General features: G+C 40.6%; 2 protein-coding genes across 2 annotated transcripts; both read left to right on the top strand.

Moving 5' to 3' along the window:
* Positions 1-54: 54 nt before the first annotated feature.
* Positions 55-7,471, top strand: LOC138982186 (protein BCCIP homolog). Its single transcript, XM_070355413.1, has 7 exons — positions 55-239; positions 4,831-4,905; positions 5,289-5,369; positions 5,815-5,922; positions 6,286-6,470; positions 6,875-7,013; positions 7,309-7,471. The coding sequence occupies exons 1-7, from the start codon at positions 87-89 to the stop codon at positions 7,438-7,440; spliced, it is 873 nt and encodes a 290-aa protein (XP_070211514.1). The 5' UTR covers positions 55-86; the 3' UTR covers positions 7,441-7,471.
* A 4,319-nt stretch (positions 7,472-11,790) lies between these two features.
* LOC138982183 (putative pre-mRNA-splicing factor ATP-dependent RNA helicase PRP1) lies at positions 11,791-22,823 on the top strand. Its single transcript, XM_070355410.1, has 13 exons — positions 11,791-11,923; positions 13,384-13,505; positions 14,559-14,707; positions 15,068-15,258; positions 15,502-15,703; positions 16,084-16,260; positions 17,617-17,871; positions 18,677-18,935; positions 19,430-19,621; positions 20,185-20,307; positions 20,785-20,975; positions 21,342-21,511; positions 21,894-22,823. Exons 1-13 carry the CDS (start codon positions 11,856-11,858, stop codon positions 22,009-22,011), a joined length of 2,217 nt encoding a protein of 738 aa, XP_070211511.1. The 5' UTR covers positions 11,791-11,855; the 3' UTR covers positions 22,012-22,823.
* The last annotated feature ends 327 nt before the right edge of the window (positions 22,824-23,150 follow it).

Below are 23,150 nucleotides of genomic sequence, written 5' to 3'. Positions count from 1 at the left end.
TGATAATCTTTCGGCAGATACGCACAACGAAGACTTACAATTTACATGTTAGTAGGGGAAACAACTCTTGTTGCATCGAAAGCAGCATGGCGTCGTCCAAGAAAAAACGTGTGCTCGAATCTGAACAAACAGAAAATTCCAAAGAATCAGAAGAAGCAGTCAATGATCTTTCTGATGATGAGGATGCAGACAGTGACGATAATATGTCAGACGAAAGTGAAAATGAATTTGCCAATCATGTAAGAAGGAAAACGGTCATGTTGATTATTTTTATTTTCTAATTATTAGGCCTATGTTTCACTTTGTTGAGCAATACTGAGTACTAGTGCCATAGAAGTATTGTTAATTATGACCCAATTGAACCAGCTCTTCTTCTGCAAAACAACACAAAACCAACACTTATTGTCTTGAAAGCTGATAAAAAAAAAATGCACTCCCTTCCTGTCCTGCTTGCCTACCCAGGGATCGATGGCCAAATCTCAAAATTTTAACTCGCCAGCCAGTGGAGTAATTTCAGGAAGTCACTAGGCCGCCATAAATTTCGCTGGCCAAGTACATACCACACAACTATTTATGACTGTTAGATTTCTTAACACAATTAACAGCGGTGCCACGCACAGGAGCCTGGTTTTTGTTTCACTAGAACACAGCGATGATGTTGCAGAGGACAGAACGTCACGCTCATAAGATAATAGACCCTATCGGTATTCCAAGCTCTCGTAATCTCTCGCAAACTTCAGAGCATAGCAAAGCATGCGGTACAGTGATCTCGTGCGAGCTGCACAAGCCAAGGTTCGAAGTTCTCGCGATGTTCAAAGCATAACAAAGAGCGTGTCTCGCGAGAGCTGCTCAGATACCGAAAAGGTCTATTGCCTAGATGTCATTTTTTACATTTAGTCAAGTTATGACTAAATGTTTTAACATAGAGGGGGGAATCGAGACGAGGGTCGTGGTGTATGTGTGTGTGTGTGTGTGTGTGTGTGCGTGCGTGCGTGCGTGTAGAGCGATTCAGACCAAACTACTGGACTGATCTTTATGAAATTTGACATGAGAGTTCCTGGGTATGATATCCCCATACGTTTTTTTCATTTTTTTGATAAATGTCTTTGATGACGTCATATCCGGCTTTTCGTGAAAGTTGAGGCGGCACTGTCACGCCCTCATTTTTTAACCAAATTGGTTGAAATTTTGGTCAAGTAATGTTCGACGAAGCCCGGACTTCGGTATTGCATTTCAGCTTGGTGGCTTAAAAATTAATTAATGACTTTGGTCATTAAAAATCTGAAAATTGTAAAAAAAAAATATATTTTTATAAAACTATCCAAATTTACGTTCATCTTATTCTCCATCATTTGCTGATTCCAAAAACATATAAATATGTTATATTTGGATTAAAAACAAGCTCTGAAAATTAAATATATAAAAATTATTATCAAAATTAAATGTTCGAAATCAATTTAAAAACACTTTCATCTTATTCCTTGTCGGTTCCTAATTCCAAAAACATATAGATATGATATGTTTGGATTGAAAACACGCTCAGAAAGTTAAAACGAAGAGAGGTACAGAAAAGCGTGCTATCCTTCTCAGCGCAACTACTACCCCGCTCTTCTTGTCAATTTCACTGCCTTTGCCATGAGCGGTGGACTGACGATGCTACGAGTATACGGTCTTGCTGCGTTGCATTGCGTTCAGTTTCATTCTGTGAGTTCGACAGCTACTTGACTAAATGTTGTATTTTCGCCTTACGCGACTTGTCTTTGGTTTCTGAACAATCTGCCTATCTCATTTTTTAAATATTGCAAACTGCCTATCTCGAGCGGTGACAGCTGGATAAACGTGAGATAAAGAGCTGACAGCAACATTTTCAATCAGCAAAACTGCATAACAACCCACAAAGAGCTTTTGCATAGTTTCACATTCTCAAAACAAGTCTTCCTGTATCCCAAAGAAAAAGTGCCTAACTCAAGAAACGAGATCGGCAGTTTTGCTTACATTACGGTGGCAATGGTTTTCGATGGTCTGAGAGTTTGTACTCTAACACATGATAGATACCCTAGCTTCCAGTAGCTTCCTCTGTAGTTTTACTACAGAAATGCCTAACACTGAGATAGGTATTTTTCTTATGAGCATGACGAGAAGTTCCTGTATCTGCAGTGTTTATGTGGTTTTAAATCTCAATAGTGTAACCGAAAGTTTTGCATTTGACCAGAATTTTAACTGGCCAGCAGGCAGTTTCTACTAGCCCAGCAGGTATTTAACTCGCCCCTGGCCATCCCCGCTACCAACCCACCCCTGTTTTTATGTTCATAGGTACACTATCCACTTTATCTTTCACTCTAGGGACCGTAGGCGAAACAACCAATGAGGATAGTTGCCCTGTATAGGGATTTCCTCAGTACCTGGAAGAAAAAGAAGAAGATTTGATTAATAGGCTGAGAGTGAGATCTTCTGCTGTTGTTTATTTAACCCTATTTATGACTATCTAGGGCCACGAGTTTGAAAAGTTAGGGCTCATGTACATAATTCTGTACAGCAAACGCCACCTGAAACCCCACCTATACTGCGTTTATGACCTTGAAAGCTTCATTCAACGCCTGAATGTTGCTGTAAAAACTTCCAATTTGCTCTCTCAGCACCACAACCCTCATCTTGATTCCCCCTCTGTGTCAAAACTTGACTAAATGTAAAAAGACACAAACAATAATAAACAAACTTGGTATACATACTAATATGTTGCCTGTCACGACATGACTGATGTGATGCAACTTATTTCTGGATCCAGATCTGGACACACGCACATATATATATACACAGCAGGGGCGGATCACATCATTTTTAAGGGGGGGTTTCCAAATTTCTTTTAGGGACAATTCGACAACGCAAAGCGTTTAGTTGAGGGCGCGAAGCGGTCGAACCTCCTAGGGGGGCATGCACCCCCTCGGAAAATGATGGGAAAAGGAGCAATCTGGTTCAAACTGAGCAAAGAAACTTCCTCTTATACACCTTCCAAAAAATAAAGTTAAGAAGACAAATTTGGATCAAAACTAGGACAATTGACCGATTCGGTGCAACCTGAGCTAACAAATTAGCCAACTACTTTCAAAAACCGTCACTTAGAAGACGGAGGCCGGCTCCTAGGGGGGTCCGGGGGGCAAATTTGATAAAAAATCAAGGAAAATGGAGCAATCTGGTGCAATCTGAGCCATCATTGACTCACATGCGAAGCAAAAGTGAGTCTATGTACTCACCCGAGTCGTCCGTCCGTCCGGACGTCCGGAAAACTTTAACGTTGGATATTTCTTGGACACTATTCAGTCTATCAGTACCAAATTTGGCAAGATGGTGTATGATGACAAGGCCCCAAAAAACATACATAGCATCTTGACCTTGCTTCAAGGTCAAGGTCGCAGGGGCCATAAATGTTGCCTAAAAAACAGCTATTTTTCCCATTTTCTCTGAAGTTTTTGAGATTCAATACCTCACCTATATATGATATATAGGGCAAAGTAAGCCCCATCTTTTGATACCAGTTTGGTTTACCTTGCTTCAAGGTCAAGGTCACAGGAGCTCTTCAAAGTTGGATTGTATACATATTTTGAAGTGACCTTGACCCTAAACTATGGAAGATAACTGTTTCAAACTTAAAAATTATGTGGGGCACATGTTATGCTTTCATCATGAGACACATTTGGTCACATATGATCAAGGTCAAGGTCACTTTGACCCTTATGAAATGTGACCAAAATAAGGTAGTGAACCACTAAAAGTGACCATATCTCATGGTAGAAAGAGCCAATAAGCACCATTGTACTTCCTATGTCTTGAATTAACAGCTTTGTGTTGCATGACCTTGGATGACCTTGACCTTGGGTCAAGGTCACATGTATTTTGGTAGGAAAAATGTGTAAAGCAGTTCTTAGTGTATGATGTCATTGCTATGTCAAGGTCAAGCATGTGAGTCGTATGGGCTTTGCCCTTCTTGTTTTTTCTTTAATTTCAAATTTATTTATTTCTTCTTTTAATTTGTTTCTCTCTCTTTTTTTTCTTTTTTTAGGCTGGGGGGGGTTTCCGGAAACCCCAGAAACCCCCCCTGGATCCGCCCCTGCACAGTGTCACAGACACACACACAGTGACATACTATAGTACAGAACACCAAAAAAACCATGTTCAGTGTCAGACTCAGAGTAGTACAGTTATGGAATCTACTTCAAGATCTTTCAAATTTGCTCCAAATACTAACAATTTTAACAATCTCCTGGACAATAACACAGAATTACTACTAATACTAGAAAGATTTGTTGATTTTGATGCATGAAGGGGGGGGAAAAAACCTCCAATTTTATGCAACTACAGAATGGGACAAGTTATGGGCCACGAGAACCTAGGCGATAACGTCAGTCCCATAACCACTACATGTACTACATAGGCAGACACATGCATGCATGCATTCATTGACAGACATTGACAGAGCGAGAGAGGGTACACACACATGACTTTCTAGCTAATGTCTTTTGAACTGGCGCAAAGCTCATGAGTCACAGAAGTTGCCTACTTGTGATCATTATTAATTATCACAAATAGAACAAACAAACGAGAAAGGATGAGAAAGGGGAGGTCTGTACATACTTTCTTGTGCCCTTCCATGGTACTCACACACAGACAGGCATGCAGGTGCGCACATACACACACACACACACACATGAAGTAATTATACTAATGGCTATCAACTCAGAAGATAGTCATTGTGGTAAACAGCTAGCACTTGTATTGTTCTTTGCAATGCAATGAACATCATCATTTATTGTTGTTTCTGTAATGGTTTTTCAGGTGCTGAATGTAGAACTTGAGGCAAGAACGCCTGAGGACAGTGACTACCATGGAATCCGCACTCTGCTGCAGATGGTAAACTGTCTTTACTTTCTAATTGAATCGCAGAGAGGGTCTTTATCTGAAATGCAGGCCAAACATTTACTTGACAGTAATACCCTTTATTGACATTTGACTTTTAGTGTATACTCGCACAAATTTGGTGAACAACAAACACTTTTGTGTCAAAGATACTTCAGCATGCTGAAATCTGCTAATGAGGTTGATGAGAAAGGTACAGAGAGGAGAATTTTAGAATGGAAATTTCTAATATCTTGAGTCATTCATTGAAAGAGGGAATTTAATTGGAGTGAAATAATGTTATCTTTTTAAGTTTGTACATTGTAAGAAATGAGTGATTGCTGATTTGTAACTATTGGAATATGGTTCATCCCGGTGTGCTACAATTTTGCTTTCAGTTATTCAACAAAACCACTGTCAACGTTGGTGACATGACAGACATCATCCTTTCTCAAAATTACGTTGGCTGTGTGCTCAAGGTATTTTTTGTATTGTGATGTGTTTGGGGGAGGGTCTCTTTGGTTTTTTGTTGCTTTGGTCTCCATGCTGTTATCTTCGTTGTGGTTTTACATGTATTTCCAAGGAATGGTCAATAGTCCTTGCTGTAGTAGTTTAACTCTGTAGGAGGAAGTTGTTGATGAACAGCTTGAAATGGTTACAATCAAAGCAATGTGTTGACATTTACATTTGGTCTGCAAAGCATCTTATTTTATTTTATTATGCTTTTATGCTATTACCTACTGCAAGTGAATCTCAAGGATTACAAGGACTGCTTCTGACACAGACAATGTGAGATGACAGGAATTGGCCTTGAAAGACTCCCTTTGAGTTTCACACTTTTGTATACATGCTTACAGTGGACTACACTGAAAATTCATGAAAAAGATTATCCTTTTTCCTAATGTTTTCTCTTATTTTGTACAGCAAATCACAGAGGACGATGATGATGATGACGAAGATGATGCCATGGATGTAGACAGTGAGAACACTGTGTTTGGAATCATGACTGTGATCAACATTACTGACAAACAGGTTATTCACACTGATGTGCTTTGTCTGTGGGAAATTGAGAGGATTTGATTAAATGCATGTGCTTACATACCTACAAACAGGTGTGTCTCACACACAAATATGCACACACACACAACACAAAACACAACATACACACACACACATACCACGGGAACATGATACAAACACAATCCTCTCTACACCCAAGGGTAAACATGATTAGCAGCAGCATGTGTGTGTTTGTGTTTGCATGCATACCTCTGTATCTTTGTGTGTGTATGTTAGCATGCATCTGAGGCTGTCCGTCTTTGTCTGTGTTTCTTACTCCAATGCTCTTAAAAGACATTTTGGGAGTAACAAGAAATGCTTGTTCGCTTTTTGCAGGGAAAAGAGTGCGTGAATCAGCTCAAATCACTGGTGACATCTCGGTGCAAGGCTGCAGCACCAGCAGAGGCTGGGAAGGTGTTGGAGATTTTGCACAGTGCAGACAACCAGGTCGGCTTCCTCATCAGCGAGAGGCTGTATGGGCTACCTGCACAGGTCGCAGTACCTTCGCTAAAGTCACTCAAGTGAGTGTGTGGTATATGTGTATATTGTGGGAATGGGTAGTTAAGTGAAACTCATTCTTCCTTGAATGGATTGCCTGGGTACTATGTACTGTTCTGAGTGTGATATTTCAAGTGTGATGTTTTGTTTCCAGTGCAGGTCTTGCTCAGTCAGCTCATAACAACTCAACAAACAAGCAACAAGAAGAGATCACTTGATTTGCCATTCACATAATGAAACCTTAACAATCAGGACATCACAAAATCAAAACGTGACTAAATATAAAAATCATGGCTACAACATGTAACATGTATACATGTACTAAAATGTTTATATTTTGCAGATTAAGTTCTGTTTGAAATATTTATTTTCTGAAGGCCTTCCATAACAAAAAGATGTTTTGTAACTAAAAGATGCTATTTTTCAGGAAAGACATGGAGAAAGCCTGTCGGAAAAAGATGAAGTATGACTTCACGCACTTCCTCATGCTGTGCCAGACCTACCAGTGCAAGGAGGAACCAGGAGTCACTTTTTACACCAACCCAGAGGAAGAACTCGTAGCTGAGGTATTCTACATTTTATTGGGGTCGTTAGGTTTGGTCAAGAAAGTCTGTGACAGGCAATTTCTAATCAGACAATTACCAAATATGAGATGCAATTAAGAGAAGTTCTGGTCGGTGCTTGTAACTTGACATTGGATTGAGGAAAAGGGGTGGAGGTAGGGGAGCAGGGATGCAGAGGTTTATGTAAAATCTCATTGATTCTGCACAGATGTGTTGTTTTATGGATAATCATGCTGACACATGCATGAAGACTCCTTGAAGATTGGCTGATATTGATGTTTTTGCTTTTTTCTTGCAGATGAGTGACCACCAAGCTACATGGAAGTTGACTGATGACGATGATGATCTTGCCACACGGACCATGGTGCTGTTCTCTGCTGACAAACTGGACTCAATTATTGGCAAAATTGAAGAAGCGGTGGCAACCTGAAGGCTTTTAATAAAATGTATGGCTGTACAAACTGTAAATGTTTTTATTTGCAAGAATGTCAGTGTCTGTGTGAGTTTGTTTAGTTACAGACCCAGCCAGCATATTTAGATGCTCAGTTGCTTTCAGATCTCATAGAAAGTTACGATAGAATTCACTTGTATTTTGGTTTTACACAAACAACCTAGGGGTGACTTAACTGTCCCATTAGGGGTCCTGATTTGGCCTATTATGGTCCGCTGGACCCGAAAAGCAACAGCTAACTAACTAACTAACTGTCCCATTAGCTAAAGCATGGCTGTTGCATTGCAGTTAAGTCATCATCTCCAGTTGTAGGCAGACTTCTGGTTGAATAGGCGATGTACGGAAATAACTCTGTCAGGACAGGATTTGTTAAATTGTGGAAGAGTTGCGCCCCACTTTAGTGAGTCAAGCAATAACACGTGGTCGACCAGTTAAAACCAGCAACCACAGTAAATAACTGACTGATGTATATGCTATGCAGTGACCGTTCGATGATCGGAGCCACGATTCACTGGCGTTGGCCTCCAGTGATCGCTGAGCACGCGTGCTTCCCAAACTCGTGTGACACCAAGTATAAAACTCGAACAACCTAATGCAAATCATGTTGTTGGCGATCACTCGGTGCAAGTGATCCTTGCCGCAACAAATCATAAACTTGGTTATGTTTATTACACATCTGAGTCGATTATTCCCTGGGATTGCTGGTTAGTAAGCCTCCCGTAAACCATCACAGATACGGTCAGGCTTTTACACACAGTACAAACACCCTTTCGTTTAAACACTCACCGCTTGAGAACATCCTAGGTGCCCTACATAAAGAGCGAGCAATTTTCAAAGAATTTATTTTCGTGGACCGTCTGATCGGCAAATCAGGCGCCTCGTTTTAGCGCAAGAATTAACTTATAAAATCTAGATAATAAATTGACAGCTTGTTACACAAACATTCTTAAATCATAAAAGAATTCTTTTTTCATCAAGACAAGATCAGTACAATTCGAAAGTTTGAAAAAAGAAAAGCGTGGAAACGTGTCACGCAAACCGTCTTTCTCGTAGCAGATGACGGTTGTGCCTAGCGCCCGTTCCTCTGAACAGTCAACTGCCACCGCTCTAGTTCGTGTGAATCGCAGCCGTTTGTTGCGTTTAGATTCAGAGGTACACAATAATGTGCTATTGCAGATAAGCTTACAGCGAGTCGCATTGAAATCACAAACTGACGACTACATTGTGAAAAAAGGAAACTGGATCACACGGGTTCGCGATGGCTCAGGGGTAAGATAAACCACGCAAAAATAAATTCTTTGAAAATTGCTCACTCTTTACGGAGGGCACCTAGGATGTTCAAAAGCAGTGAGTGTTTTAATGAAAGTGTGTTGTACTGTGTGTAAAAGCCTGACAGTATCTGTGATGGTTTACGGGAGGCTTACTGTGCCTTTAACTATTCGACCACCTGAATTGTTTAACTGACAAAATTCAGGCACAACTTTTCCACGAAGCTTGAAAATTCTGGCAAGTTATTTCCGGAAAACGTCCATTGCTAACTCTGACAGTTTTCATGTAACTGACATGAGCTGCCTGTTCAAATACATGTACTCAGAAAAATTCTGCCTTTAATAAAAAGACAATGTATGCCGCATTCTAGCTACTTTTGAATTAGATAACCAAGGAGATGGCTAGTAATATTTATGATAACCCGCTCTTTAATGGAAGACAAAATATAATTATATGAAAAGCCAAATAAAGAATGCATGAGACATGATAATAAAATGTTGTTATTGTTGTTATACTTGTAACTGTTTTATTTTTCTGTTTGTAAGTAATCATGATTACAGAATAAATTATGACATATGGCTTTCTTGAAAAGGCCAAGAAAAGCAATGTAATATTTCAGATTCCCTTATCTCCCGACCCAAGTAAAAATGACAAAACTCAATTTTTGTGGACTTAACCAGGAAAGTTACTCTTCTCCGATATCTAGGGGACACAACTGGCACAATAGCCGACCAATTTAAATCCACTTGCACCTATGTAAATAAAAAATAAGAATATTTCAATATAAAAAATAAAAAAAGTCGTGTAAAGCAAATTAATACATTGTACATTAAGTCAATCTGTTGGACTCACAGAATAAAACTGAACGCACTGCTTTTTTTTTCACAAAGACAATAGCTTTGCAGATTCCGCGATAGCTTGAAGTGAATGGCACAGAAGCGCTACTGTTTAACAGGAAAGTGCACTTTTCTTTATTCTTTTGAACTTTCTGAGCTTGTTCTTACATTTAGTCAAGTGTTGACTAAATGTTTTAACATAGACGGGGAATCGAGACGAGGGTGGTGGTGTATGTGCGTGTGTATGTATACATGTGTGTGTGTGTAGAGCGATTCAGAGAAAACTACTGGACCGATCTTCATGAAATTTCACATGAGAGTTCCTGGGTATGATATCCCCAGATGTGTTTCATTTTTTCGATAAATGTCTTTGATGACGTCATATCCGGCTTTTTGTGAAAGTTGAGGCCGCACTGTCACGTCCTCATTTTTCAATCAAATTGATTGACATTTTGGTAAAGCAATCTTCGACGAAGTCCGGACTATGGGATTGAATTTCTTAACATAGTCTCGGCGATTACTGTTTTTTGGTGTTTATCTGTTACTTTGATGCCGACAGCTTGACTAAATGTTTTTATATCGCTTCACGCGACTTGTTAATCCTAACATAACATATCTATATATTTTTGTATTCAGGAAATAATAAAGATTAAGAAGTCATAATTTTTGGATCAATAGACCAGGTATCGGTATTCCAAGCTCTCGTAATCTCTCGCAAACTTCAGAGCATAGCAAAGCATGCGGTACAGCGATCTCGTGCGAGCTGCACAAGCCAAGGTTCGAAGTTCTCGCGATGTTCAAAGCATAACAAAGAGCGTGTCTCGCGAGAGCTGCTCAGATACCGAAAAGGTCTATTACTAAAATTTTTATTTCAATTAGAATTTTGAGATTTTTAATGCCTTTTAATTGAATCTTAAGTTTCCTAGCAATCCTGTAGGCCGGGCTTCGTTGAAGATAGTTTGACAAAATTTCAATAAATTTGAGTAAAAAGTGATGTCACCACAGTGTAGCCTCAACTTTTGTAAAAAGCCGGATATGATCATTGATGTCATCAAAAACATTTATCGAAAAAAATGAAAAACAAGAGCGGGATATCATCTGGGAGAACTTTGATGTAAAGTTTCATAAAGATCGGTCAGTCATTTTCCTCAAACACAGTGTACACAAACACACACACACACCATACTACCGGTTCCCTTGTCTCGATTCCGGGTCTATGTTGAAACATTTAGACAACAAGAGGCGAAGCCATCAAGGCTCACGTAAGAAATCGACAAACAGTAACACAAACTCAATCACTCCGTCACACACACACACACACACACACACACACACACACACACACACACACACACACAAACACACACACACACACACACACACAAACACACACACACACACACACACACACATACACAGAAAGAGCATAGGTGAAACTGCAAGAAAGCGAGACACTAGATCTAGATCTGTCTGTCTGCATGTAGCCTACTTACAAGGACACGACTGCCAACTAGTCTCGGCGCGCTCAAAATAATAATGACCGAGACTTTCAGTACTTCCTTCGCGTGACCCTCTTACGTCATAATGTGACGTCAATGTAATGTGACGTCTTCAAATGTTAGAGTTTCTACCACAGACATACACACGCACAGACGCACGCACGCACGCACGCACAGACAGACAAAGTTACGATCGCATAGGCTACACTTACGTGAGCCAAAAATGACTAAATCGTAAATGTAATAAAATAAAATAAAAGTAACTATTTTTTTTCGACTTGTCATCGGAAACTTTTTGGGTTTCTTCTTTTGCCTAATGACATGTCATGTGAGGGCATGACTGAGCACTACTTACATAGAAAGACTACTTTCTATGTAAGTAGTGGTCCAGTGAACGATACCTTCCGCCTGTGGACTGAGCTCCAAGCATTTTTAACAAAACATACACTTACAATTACATGCATTGGATTTCTTTGAAACACTTTAATTCTATGAAAATATTTATTTCAACTTTTCCTGGAAAAACAAATTTCTCATGTTTATGAAGACACAAATAAACATGTGTGAGGTACATCCACACGAACATCATCAACATGACATCAGTCGCAGGACGATCCATCACAAAACCCCAATGATTTCTGGATCCGCGAGAGCGCATGTACAACTGCGTAGTTAGTAACCTCCCTTGGCTTACCTAAGGTCACAATAGAAAACTATCCCAGCATTCTCAACACATCAAAATACCTCATTGGCTACGGATAGTACTGAATGAGGTAAACTCGTCATTTCAATGCAGGCAGACATGTCGAAGAGGCGACTGGATGTCGGGGACTCAGGTTCCAGCAAAAGAAACTATAGGTGAAAGATATGAATTCGTTGTTTAGAACCTAGTAATGACGTCAAAGTCACGAAATTTTCATTACGCTCGTAATAAGTCGATGCAAGCGGTCTGCCTGTGTCAACAAGCGCACATGTACATTTGCTCAGTCCACCATTCCATGACTTTTCCGCGGAAAACAGATATTTAACTTCATCTAAGAGTAAGAGATCCCTCAGGAATGGATAAGAACATCATGTTTTGCCCTTGGTCCGGTATTAAAATGTCAAGTTTGGTTTCCCTCTATATCTGGTGCAGTAATCGTATTGGTAGTCAGTTTAAGTAGACGAAATTAATGAATGAAATTTGACATGCTGCCCAAGCACGAGTATGGGACTGTCGGGGCCATGCATGCATGCGAGGTCAGCCGAGCACTTTAGGATACACCATGAAGTCCAGTACTGTGTCTCCATCAGCCTGTATTATCACATATGTCGTGACAATTGGAGATACGCGCGCGATATAAGACTTCATATAAAATAAGTGTCCTCATGCATGATGCAGTTAGCTCTATGTTAATTCATTATTGTCACTGTCAGTAAAGAGTAATTAAGGGAGCTTAGTTGATTTTAGAAGAAGAACATTATCAGCCATGCCATCGTTCCTTCTGATGCTACATTGTTTTGCAGGGAACATCATGTTTGGCATGCTGCAGCTGATCATTTTAAAGCAGTTGTAATTGATTAGTTTCATTGATTATATTTGCAGGGGGCTCTAGCGCATGAGTGAGAGTGGGATCTTGCATTTGATTTACTTTGGTGCAATTTTCAATCCGTTTATTGCAAGTGTTTTTGAGTCACTTGAGAAAAAGTGACTCTATGTAATCGGTCAGTGTTAGTCTGTCCGGCCGGCCGGCCGTCCGTAGACACCACCTTAACGTTGGACTTTTCTCGGAAACTATCAAAGCGATCGGGCTCATATTTTGTTTAGTCGTGACCTCCAATGACCTCTACACTTTAACGATGGTTTCGTTGACCTTTGACCTTTTTCAAGGTCACAGGTCAGCGTCAAAGGAAAAATTAGACATTTTATATCTTTGACAAAGTTCATCGGATGTGATTGAAACTTTGTAGGATTATTCTTTACATCAAAGTATTTACATCTGTAGCCTTTTACGAACGTTATCAGAAAAACAAGGGAGATAACTAGCCTTTTCTGTTCGGCAACACACAACTTAACGTTGGGCTTTTCTCGGAAACTATAAAAGTGACCGGGCTCAAATTTTATGTGAACGTGACTCCCAGTGACCTCTACACTTTGACGTCTGCTTTGGTGACCTTTGACCTTTTTCAAGGTCACAGGTATGCTTCAGGTATGCATTGTGTTGTGAATAGCAATTTCTTCCTGTCCATCTGATGCCTCATATAATATTCAGAACTGCGAAAGTGACTCGATCGAGCGTTTGCTCTTCTTGTTATATTAAATACTTATATATTTACAGAGATCAAGAAAGAGATGATGACAGGCGTGATCGGTTTAAGGATGAGAAAGATCGAAAGCCGAAGTCTGTGTTTGAAGAGTTCAACATCCCACGTCCAACTCTTCAACTGAATCCTTTCACAGGTAGGTTTCAGTGACAATCACATGTGTGAAACCATACCACACCCAGAAAGTTAGGATTCAGAATACTGACTTTGCTTCCTTCCAAAGGTTCGCGACAATACATGAAAAGGAATGTATCTTTTAGTAATTATAATAATAATAATGAGAGCTTATATAGCGCGAACCACGAAGAATTGTGCTCTCCGCGCGTTACAAATTAACAATGAATGAAATGCTAGTTTAACATTGAATGCATATATATAAAAGAAAAGCCAAACAAAGAATTTCAAGTGGCAGTCCAAATTTTCGACCTGTTGCCAGGCGTTCCTCAGGGGCGTGTAATTCTGCGAGACGCCAATTCATGCATCAATTACTAAGCAACACAATACCATGGTTAATTCAGTTACGAGTCACAAAGCAAATATTTCAAAGATAAAATTTATATTCAAGCTTAGATCTACTTTTGTTTTGATTGTAATCAAAACAAATGTACACGTGCGAATTCAAAAGTTATTACGTCAAAGGTATACCTATCTTGTAGTGCCGTATTTGTCGCTGGTGACATAATTTCAAAGTTGGAACAAAATGGATACTTTTTCACGCCGTGAACAGGCAATAACATAAGAACCTATAGAACACTGCACTTACAACACAACATGAACTTTGTAACAATATTGTCTAGGCATTTTAACACAATCAATAAATGTACAATAAAAATTAATGTACTTTGTTTATAGCTGTTAAACAGTTCTTGTCCGGCTGGACGAAACTAACATTTCAAAAATGAAATTTAAATTAGTGAAAATGCAGACCCATGAGAAACGTTGATGAACAGTGATGAGACACTTTATGCGCCATGTCATTTTCAACATTGCCTAGCAGTTTACTACTTGGGCAAAGGGAAATGGTTACAAAATTACACTTTTACAATGGACATGGTCATATAATAAGATGTATCATTGAAGACTGTACTTTAAAGATAAGTATATTTATGTGTTTGTTATATATTATGTACCCAATTTGATATTTTCACGCCTACAAGTACAAACATGTCATTCCAATGTGTGTTCAAAGGACTCCCCTTCACACCGCGGTACTATGAGCTGTTCAACAAGCGTTCCCAGCTTCCGGTGTGGGAGTACAAGCCCCAGTTCATGGACATGGTGTCCAAGCATCAGATTATTGTGTTGGTGGGAGAGACAGGCTCTGGCAAAACAACACAGGTGAGTACACAATTCACAGCTCTTAATCTTATCACTTTTGAAAGCACAGTTAACTGGTAACAAAAAGTGGAGAATAAGAACATGTATAGCGGAGAGGGAAAGTAAATTTGCTACTCAAGAACAGTGCAGATAAAGGGTAAGTTATCAGGTTATCTTTGTGAAAGCTGTGCAGTGTATGTGTCAAAATGTATTTTCCACTCTCCTAAAGCTAAAACAATAAAAATAAAAACCTTAAAAGCCTGTGGCTCATGTGTCGCCAGTGAAACAAGCACTGATAATGAATTCTACTTGGGGATGACTGTTAAATATAGCAATATGATAACTGGTACACTGACTGCATTGTCTTTCTGTTCTGTGCAGATCCCTCAGTGGTGTCTGGAGTGGGTGCGTGCTCGCTACCCAAAGAAGGCAGTGGCGTGCACCCAGCCCCGTCGAGTGGCGGCCATGTCGGTAGCCCAGCGTGTGGCAGAGGAGATGGACGTGTGTCTTGGCCAGGAGGTTGGCTACAGCATTCGTTTTGAAGACTGCACCTCCGCAAAGACTCTCCTGAAGTAGGTCTTCCAGGATGAAAGTTGCTTCTTCATTTTAGGATAGTTAAAGCTGTTTTAAGACCCTTTACTATCAGACTCGTTCCACTATAAGACCTCTTTTTCTCTGATGCTCTTTTCGTGGTGTCAGTAAATTTACCTCCATCTCAATTAAGACTATCTGTGTTAAGACTTAAATTTCTCTTAACATACTGTGTAATTTCTCTGCAAAATGACTGCACTGTGCGCTGTCTGTGTTCAATCCAGGTACATGACAGACGGTATGTTGCTGCGTGAAGGCATGTCTGACCCCTTGCTGGAGAACTACGGAATGGTACTGCTTGACGAAGCTCACGAGCGTACGCTGGCTACAGACATTCTCATGGGTCTGCTGAAGGAGATCGCCAAGCAGCATTCTGAGCTCAAGATTGTCATCATGAGTGCCACACTTGATGCAGGAAAGTTTCAGGTGAGTACAATGTAGTGATTTTCCGTGCTATTTTGCAGATTTTGATTATGTAAAAAGTGCAAGAAGCAAAGGTATCGTAGAAACAAATCGCACAGTTACAACAACCAGTCAGATCTGTCAATGGTGTTGTGATGACTTTAGAGGTTATTAATGTCCTTGCTTTATTATTGATTGTTTTAATAAAGGCGCACAAATTCTTAAAATGAAAATTAGTGAAATTGCATTATGTTTTCCTGATATTTTGGGGGGACAGAAACTTTGCCAGTTCTAAAGTTCTTTCAATTTTGTGTCCGATTGTATCCAAGTCTGTAAACAGTACTGTGGGAAAGCCATTGTTTGGGCCCGGGATGAACTGAAAACATTGCTATTGTTTTCAACAGACATACTTCGATAACGCACCACTGATGAGTGTTCCTGGACGTACCCACCCTGTGGAGATTTTCTACACCCCAGAGCCTGAACGTGACTACTTGGAGGCTGCCATCCGCACAGTTTTACAGATTCACATGTGTGAAACGGAGGAGGGTGACATTCTACTCTTTCTCACTGGTCAAGAGGTGAGGAAATGAGCTTCTTTGGGATTAAGACTTGCCATGGATGTTACATGTATCATACATAGGGTGTGTGCTTCATACTATTTTGGTACTCTGCCTGGAGATAGTTATTGTTGGATCTGTATCTTGTATGCATTCTTTCCACGTTAAAGAAAGTTTGGAATTTGAGGTGAGAAAAGTGCTGGGGGGGGGATGTATGTCTTTGGAATAGGTCGCCTTAATGTAACGAAGAGAAGTTAGTTTCCTAGTTCTATGGTGCAACAAAAGCTGTTTTAGTTTGGTACCTGCGCCAGAGCAGGATTGAGTTATTTCCCTTCCTTTGATTTCAAGTATACGTTGCACCTCTTCGGGCAAAGCTGCATTTACACGAACAGTGTTCTATCCACCTTGTACACTTAAAAGTAATTTACTTTAATCCTAAGCCATATTTGCTAAACCTCTCTGGTCCCTGTCTTTTTATATTTAGTCAAGTTTTGACTAAATATTTTAACATCGAGGGGGAATCGAAACGAGGGTCGTGGTGTATGTGCGTGTGTGCGTGTGTGTGTGTAGAGCGATTCAGACTAAACTACTGGACCGATCTTTATGAAATTTGACATGAGAGTTCCTGGGTATGAAATCCCCGAACGTTTTTTTCATTTTTTTGATAAATGTCTTTGATGACGTCATATCCGGCTTTTCGTGAAAGTTGAGGCGGCACTGTCACGCCCTCATTTTTCAACCAAATTGGTTCAAATTTTGGTCAAGTAATCTTCGACGAAGCCCGGACTTCGGTATTGCATTTCAGCGTGGTGGCTTAAAAATTAATTAATGACTTTGGTCATTAAAAATCTGAAAATTGTAAAAAAAAATAAAAATTTATAAAACGATCCAAATTTACGTTTATCTTATTCTCCATCATTTGCTGATTCCAAAAACATATAAATATGTTATATTCGGATTAAAAACAAGCTCTGAAAATTAAATATATAAAAATTATTATCAAAATTAAATTGTCCAAATCAATTTAAAAACACTTTCATCTTATTCCTTGTCGGTTCCTGATTCCAAAAACATATAGATATGATATGTTTGGATTAAAAACACGCTCAGAAAGTTAAAACAAAGAGAGGTACAGAAAAGCGTGCTATCCTTCTTAGCGCAACTACTACCCCGCTCTTCTTGTCAATTTCACTGCCTTTGCCATGAGCGGTGGCCTGACGATGCTACGAGTAAAATGGCATTGCGTTCAGTTTCATTCTGTGAGTTCGACAGCTACTTGACTAAATATTGTATTTTCGCCTTACGCGACTTGTTTTTTTTCTTCCTGCTTTTTCATTTGTTAGTAAATTTTCATCTTAATGTCATTGTGTCATCCAGGAAATTGACGAAGCGTGCAAGAGGATAGCACGTGAGGTTGAAAACCTGGGACCAGAAATAGGGGACCTGAAGTGCATACCACTGTACTCCACACTGCCTCCAAATATGCAGCAACGAATCTTTGAAGCTGCTCCTCCACGCAAACCTAACGGGGCAGTCGGACGCAAGATAGTTGTATCTACCAATATCGCAGAGACTTCACTGACTATTGATGGTGTCGTCTTTGTGATAGATCCTGGCTTTGCAAAACAGAAGGTAAGTTTTGGGTGGTGTTGCCATGCATTGGCAAGATGCACATAATGGTGAGGTATTAGATGGCTGTGCTGTCAGATACCACAACACTGACCAAAAGAAAACGGGGGTGGTGGTGGTGGTGGTGGGTGGGTGGGCGGGCGGGCGGTGTCCTGACCACAAGCTCCCAACAACAGAAGGTAGACACATTTGCTCTGCTAGCAGATGCAAAATTTTCAAGTGTCTTTATTTCAAGTTACTGCTTGTTTTAGCATATTTCTTATCACATAGACACATCGTGACATGCAAAAATGTATTGCAGAGAGGCAATTTTCCAAGGAAGACATGTTACAAGAAGTATTGCACAGAGATGGTATTCCCCATGTGTACAACCCTCGGATCAAACAACAAAAAGTATTGCATAGAGATGGTGTTCCCCAGGTGTACAACCCTCGGATCAAACATAACAAGAAGTATTGCATAGCGATGGTGTTCCCCAGGTGTACAACCCTCGGATCAAACATAACAAAAAGTATTGCATAGCGATGGTGTTCCCCAGGTGTACAACCCTCGGATCAAACATAACTTCTTCTTCTTGTCGATCACTGATCAAACATAACAAAAAGTATTGCATAGAGATGGTGTTCCCCAGGTGTACAACCCTCGGATCAAACATAACAAAAAGTATTGCATAGAGATGGTGTTCCCCAGGTGTACAACCCTCGGATCAAACATAACAAAAAGTATTGCATAGAGATGGTGTTTCCCAGGTGTACGACCCTCGGATCAAACATAACAAAAAGTATTGCATAGAGATGGTGTTCCCCAGGTGTACAACCCTCGGATCCGCGTGGAGTCTTTGCTGGTGACGGCCATCTCCAAAGCCAGCGCTCAGCAGCGTGCAGGTCGAGCCGGGCGTACCAGGCCAGGCAAATGTTTCCGCCTGTACACAGAAAAGGCGTACACATCGGAGATGCAGGAGAACACGTATCCAGAGATCCTGCGTTCCAACCTGGGCTCAGTGGTGCTGCAGCTGAAGAAGCTGGGTATTGATGACTTGGTGCACTTTGACTTCATGGACCCACCAGGTAAACTGCAGGGAGTCTACAGTCATAGACATAAACCGACACGCTTTAATTTCTCTCTGATAACAGGCATGGTAGAATCGTAAACTTCTAGGTAAGGAGTTTTCAGCCAGCTGAATCCAGAACAAGTGTGGAAATGCTTTTAAATTACAAATCTGTTCATTATAACCACAGTGCCACTGCATCAGAGTTAACAGTAAGCGGATCATGCTGTACTGCAATGATACATAGCTGCAGTTAGGATTGACATTTCTGAAGCAAGAATTTGCAGTCTACTTGCCCAGTGGCATCCAGGTTAAGTGCTTTTCTATTTCAAGACATGATGTAGCTACCCTGTTATGGACTTCACTCAAACCGTTATGTGAAATACTCTGATACATTTATAAGCTTCTGTCAGCCAGACTCTTTTGTGTTTATATGCAAATGCATGACTATTTTGCTGCATCCTTTGTGCGTATTCGTCTCCAAATGGAATAAACATATATGGGTGTTGGCAGCCCCAGAGACACTGATGCGAGCGCTGGAGTTGTTGAACTACCTTGCGGCACTGGACGACGATGGTGAACTGACCGAGCTGGGATCCATGATGGCCGAGTTCCCACTGGACCCTCAGTTAGCCAAGATGGTCATCGCCTCCTGCGACTCCAACTGCAGCAACGAGATCCTCTCCATCACCGCCATGTTGTCAGGTATAACCGCAACATCCTTGATGCTGCTGGTGGGAAGGGGAGGCGTGAATGTCGTTAGGAATAAGGATTTTCAGTATTGCTGAAGGGGCACTTGGAGTGAGCAGAAGACAAGGCTGAACATTTAGAAATTAGTGGTGATTTTAGTACTTTGGTGTTAACGTTAGTTGTTTCAGGAAAGGACTATTGAGAAATGTATTGATATTTTTTCTGTGGCAGGCATTATTTTTACTTGGTTTCTAAAAGGTCTAAACTTAACAGTTTTCACTCATGTTGCCAACAGTTAGAGCTTGTTTAACCTTCTTTTGATAAAAGCATAGGATTGTTATGGAGAGCCTGTTGAACTGTCTTTGAATAAAAAGTATAGAAACGTTATAGAGATGAATAGCAACACCGCAGGATTGCAGCTGATAGTGCAGTGCTGATGGAAGCTGGTCGACTCCCTTGTGCGGGGTGCAAGTGCTGAGTGCATTGCCCCCAGTTAGTGTCATTGTCAGGCGATGTGTATCAGATGAGGTGATGCTAACGGGCCGGGGACGCGGGGCCCCCTACCCACACGTGTTTAGTGCCACAGTGCTTCGTGCGTCCCACGGAGGCTAAGAAGGCAGCCGACGAGGCCAAGATGAGGTTTGCCCACATCGACGGTGACCACCTAACGCTCCTCAACGTTTACCATGCCTTCAAGCAGAGTGAGTGCGAATCCTTTCTTTTTCTTTTTGTGTTTCTTTTTTGTTCTTTCTGAATTCTTTTCTCTCTGTTTTCTCTTTTTCTCCTCTCTTTTTTTCAAATTCTAAAATTTCCTTTTTTTATATATATATTTCTTGTTGCTTCTGGGAATAGGTTTCTGGACCAAACACAGAGAGAGTGGAATATTTGTTCTCAAAGTTGTACCTTTGACAAAAAGATTTCGGAAAGAGGGCTAATGGGCTATGTCTTCGAAGAAACAAGCAGGAGAAGGTATTATTTGTAGAGGTAGCATCCACACATTGAAGGATATCAGACAACCGTATGTACACCCGCTATTTGCTGATTGAAATTTAAAAATTTAAAACTTGAAGCTTTAAGTGCCATTTTGAAGTTGGTTAGTGCTACATATAGCATGGGATTAAAGAGCCAAGTAGCCTTTTCTGCTCATTACTTATGGTCAGTGACATTGTCTGCTTCAGACCATGAGGACCCCCAGTGGTGCTACGACAACTTCATCAACTACCGTTCTCTCAAGTCGGCTGATAACGTACGTCAACAGCTGGCTCGCATCATGGATCGCTTCAACCTCAAACGCTCCTCCACAGAGTTCACATCACGGGACTACTATCTCAACATTCGAAGGGCACTTGTCAATGGCTTCTTCATGCAGGTGAGAAATTGTGTGTGTCTGTGTTTTCCTGGTTATGTTGAAACCTACCTAACTTTAGAGGGTTAGATGTTAAAGTCATCTGTCAGTTTTTAGCGTTAAAAACACAGGACTCTGCAGGAGTTTAGGAGAGAAAAGTATAAGTGTGCACCTTTGTTCTGAACAAAGAACAATATTGTGTTCACAGTTTTGTCCTGGTTATGTTAAGCACACTCTTCTTTTTGGATATTGCTTCGTCGGGCAACATCTTTTGGCCTTATCCCCGAGCAAGCAGAAAGAGTAGTGTCTAGTCTTGGTAGAATTGCACGTGTGCCTTGTGTATCTACCTATCTGTGACAATGTACTTCATTCATACCTGTTTCCTAACAGATTGCTCACCTAGAGAGGACTGGCCACTACCTGACAGTGAAGGACAACCAGGTGGTGCAGCTTCACCCGTCCACAGTACTGGACCACAAGCCTGAGTGGGTGCTGTACAACGAGTTCGTGCTGACCACCAAGAACTACATCCGTACCGTCACAGACATCAAGCCAGAGTGGTGAGTAGCAGTGACAACAATTGATTGATCATCCAGGTTCTTTGAAGTTCTGAGTTTTGCCCATTGATTCAACATTAAACTTTCACCACACCTTGAAATGTAAATTGAAAAGTGCTCAAAGCAAGAACATCATGTGTGGTCACTGCAGCTGTAGACTCCCACAGCTTAGATTTTCTAAACTACTGACATTTTCTGCAAAGTGTAATTTCACAGAAAACTTTAGTGATATAAAATCTGTATGATGAAGTGTAATTTCAGAGAATACTTATCTTGTCACAAACCTTTGTGATTAAAAGAATGTACAAGACGCTTCCAGGGAGACGGAGAGAGAAAATCTATCATTGGTTTACCTGCATGCTTATTTAATCTTATTTGTGTGCAGGCTGATCAAGATGGCCCCACAGTACTATGACATGAGCAACTTCCCCATGTGTGAGGCACGCCGCATGCTGGAGAGGATCATCGCAAAGGTGCAGAACCGCATGGACGACTACCAGTAGAAGTGCAATCACAGACATGACATCCAGTGCTCTCAACAGTGCCGTGAACAGTTAGCATCGTCTCTGCAAAGAGTTTCACTGGAAGAGTTTTCTTGCCAAATGAAGGCTTCTCAAAAAGTTTCACTGGAAGTTTTCTTGCAAAATTAAGTGGCATTCTCTTCACAGCAACATGGACCAAAGCTGATTTGTAGAGAACAGTTTCAAGCTTGTGAGAAAAAGAGGGCAAAAACTCAGTGAAAGATTAGAGTGAATGAGTTATAATTCACAAAATGAAGACGGGTTTGTTCGACCGTTTAAAATTTCGCTATCACCTGCATGAATCATTGTGTGTCTATCAAGGGATGCCTGCTTTGAACATTGTGGACATCATCCCTGGTTAGACATCAGTGGAGAATAGCACTGTGCTTTGTTGCTTTCAGTCAAAGTGTTTGTACAGTGCTGGCCTTCATGTGGATACTGCAACCAGTGACACTTGCAAAATACAGGACAGTGCTACTTCGTTCTCATGCACTTGCTGTGTTTTAGTTTATCATGGATGTTAGTGTGAACAGCAATCATTTCAAAACAGACTTTGCGTCTAGTGTAAGATTGTGAAAGGCGAGTGTGTGTCCGACAGAGAAAGAGAGGGGGGGGGGGGGGGGGGGATGTTAGAGTGTCACAGTATGTGTTCGGTAAGGGGAGGTCTAATTAAAGTTGCCAATTTAGTTTTTCATGTCATGGGAAACTGATATGTATAATGTCATCAAATGTTGTCACCATAGATGTACTTTCTATTGTTTGTTTTGGTTACATTAAATATGCTTCAATTTTAACTTTGACTCTGCATGTGTATGTGCTTTGCAGAAGTGTGTGTGTGTTTTCAAAGATGGGCCAGCTCCAAGCAGTACTTTGCATGCATGCAAACAACAGTCAAATAGAGGATTGTCGAAGTGCACACAAAAAGATTGACTGGGTCTGTATAGTGTGCCCTTGTTCTTTCAAACTCAAGTTGATTAATGACTCTTACTCTTCTTTAACAGAGTCTTGCAAAACACACTGCATCATTGTGTTTACTCTATGGTGCGATTCGTGACGTATGGATTCAGGCAATGTGTAGACTGTCCTTTACCAAACTTCATCATCATAAGTTAATAACATCA

The sequence above is a fragment of the Littorina saxatilis genome, linkage group LG12 (genome assembly GCF_037325665.1).
Source record: "Littorina saxatilis isolate snail1 linkage group LG12, US_GU_Lsax_2.0, whole genome shotgun sequence".
Classification (NCBI taxonomy): Eukaryota; Metazoa; Mollusca; class Gastropoda; order Littorinimorpha; family Littorinidae; genus Littorina; species Littorina saxatilis.
The sequence above is the reverse complement of the archived record's forward strand: the minus strand, read 5'-3'. Positions and strand labels throughout refer to the sequence as shown.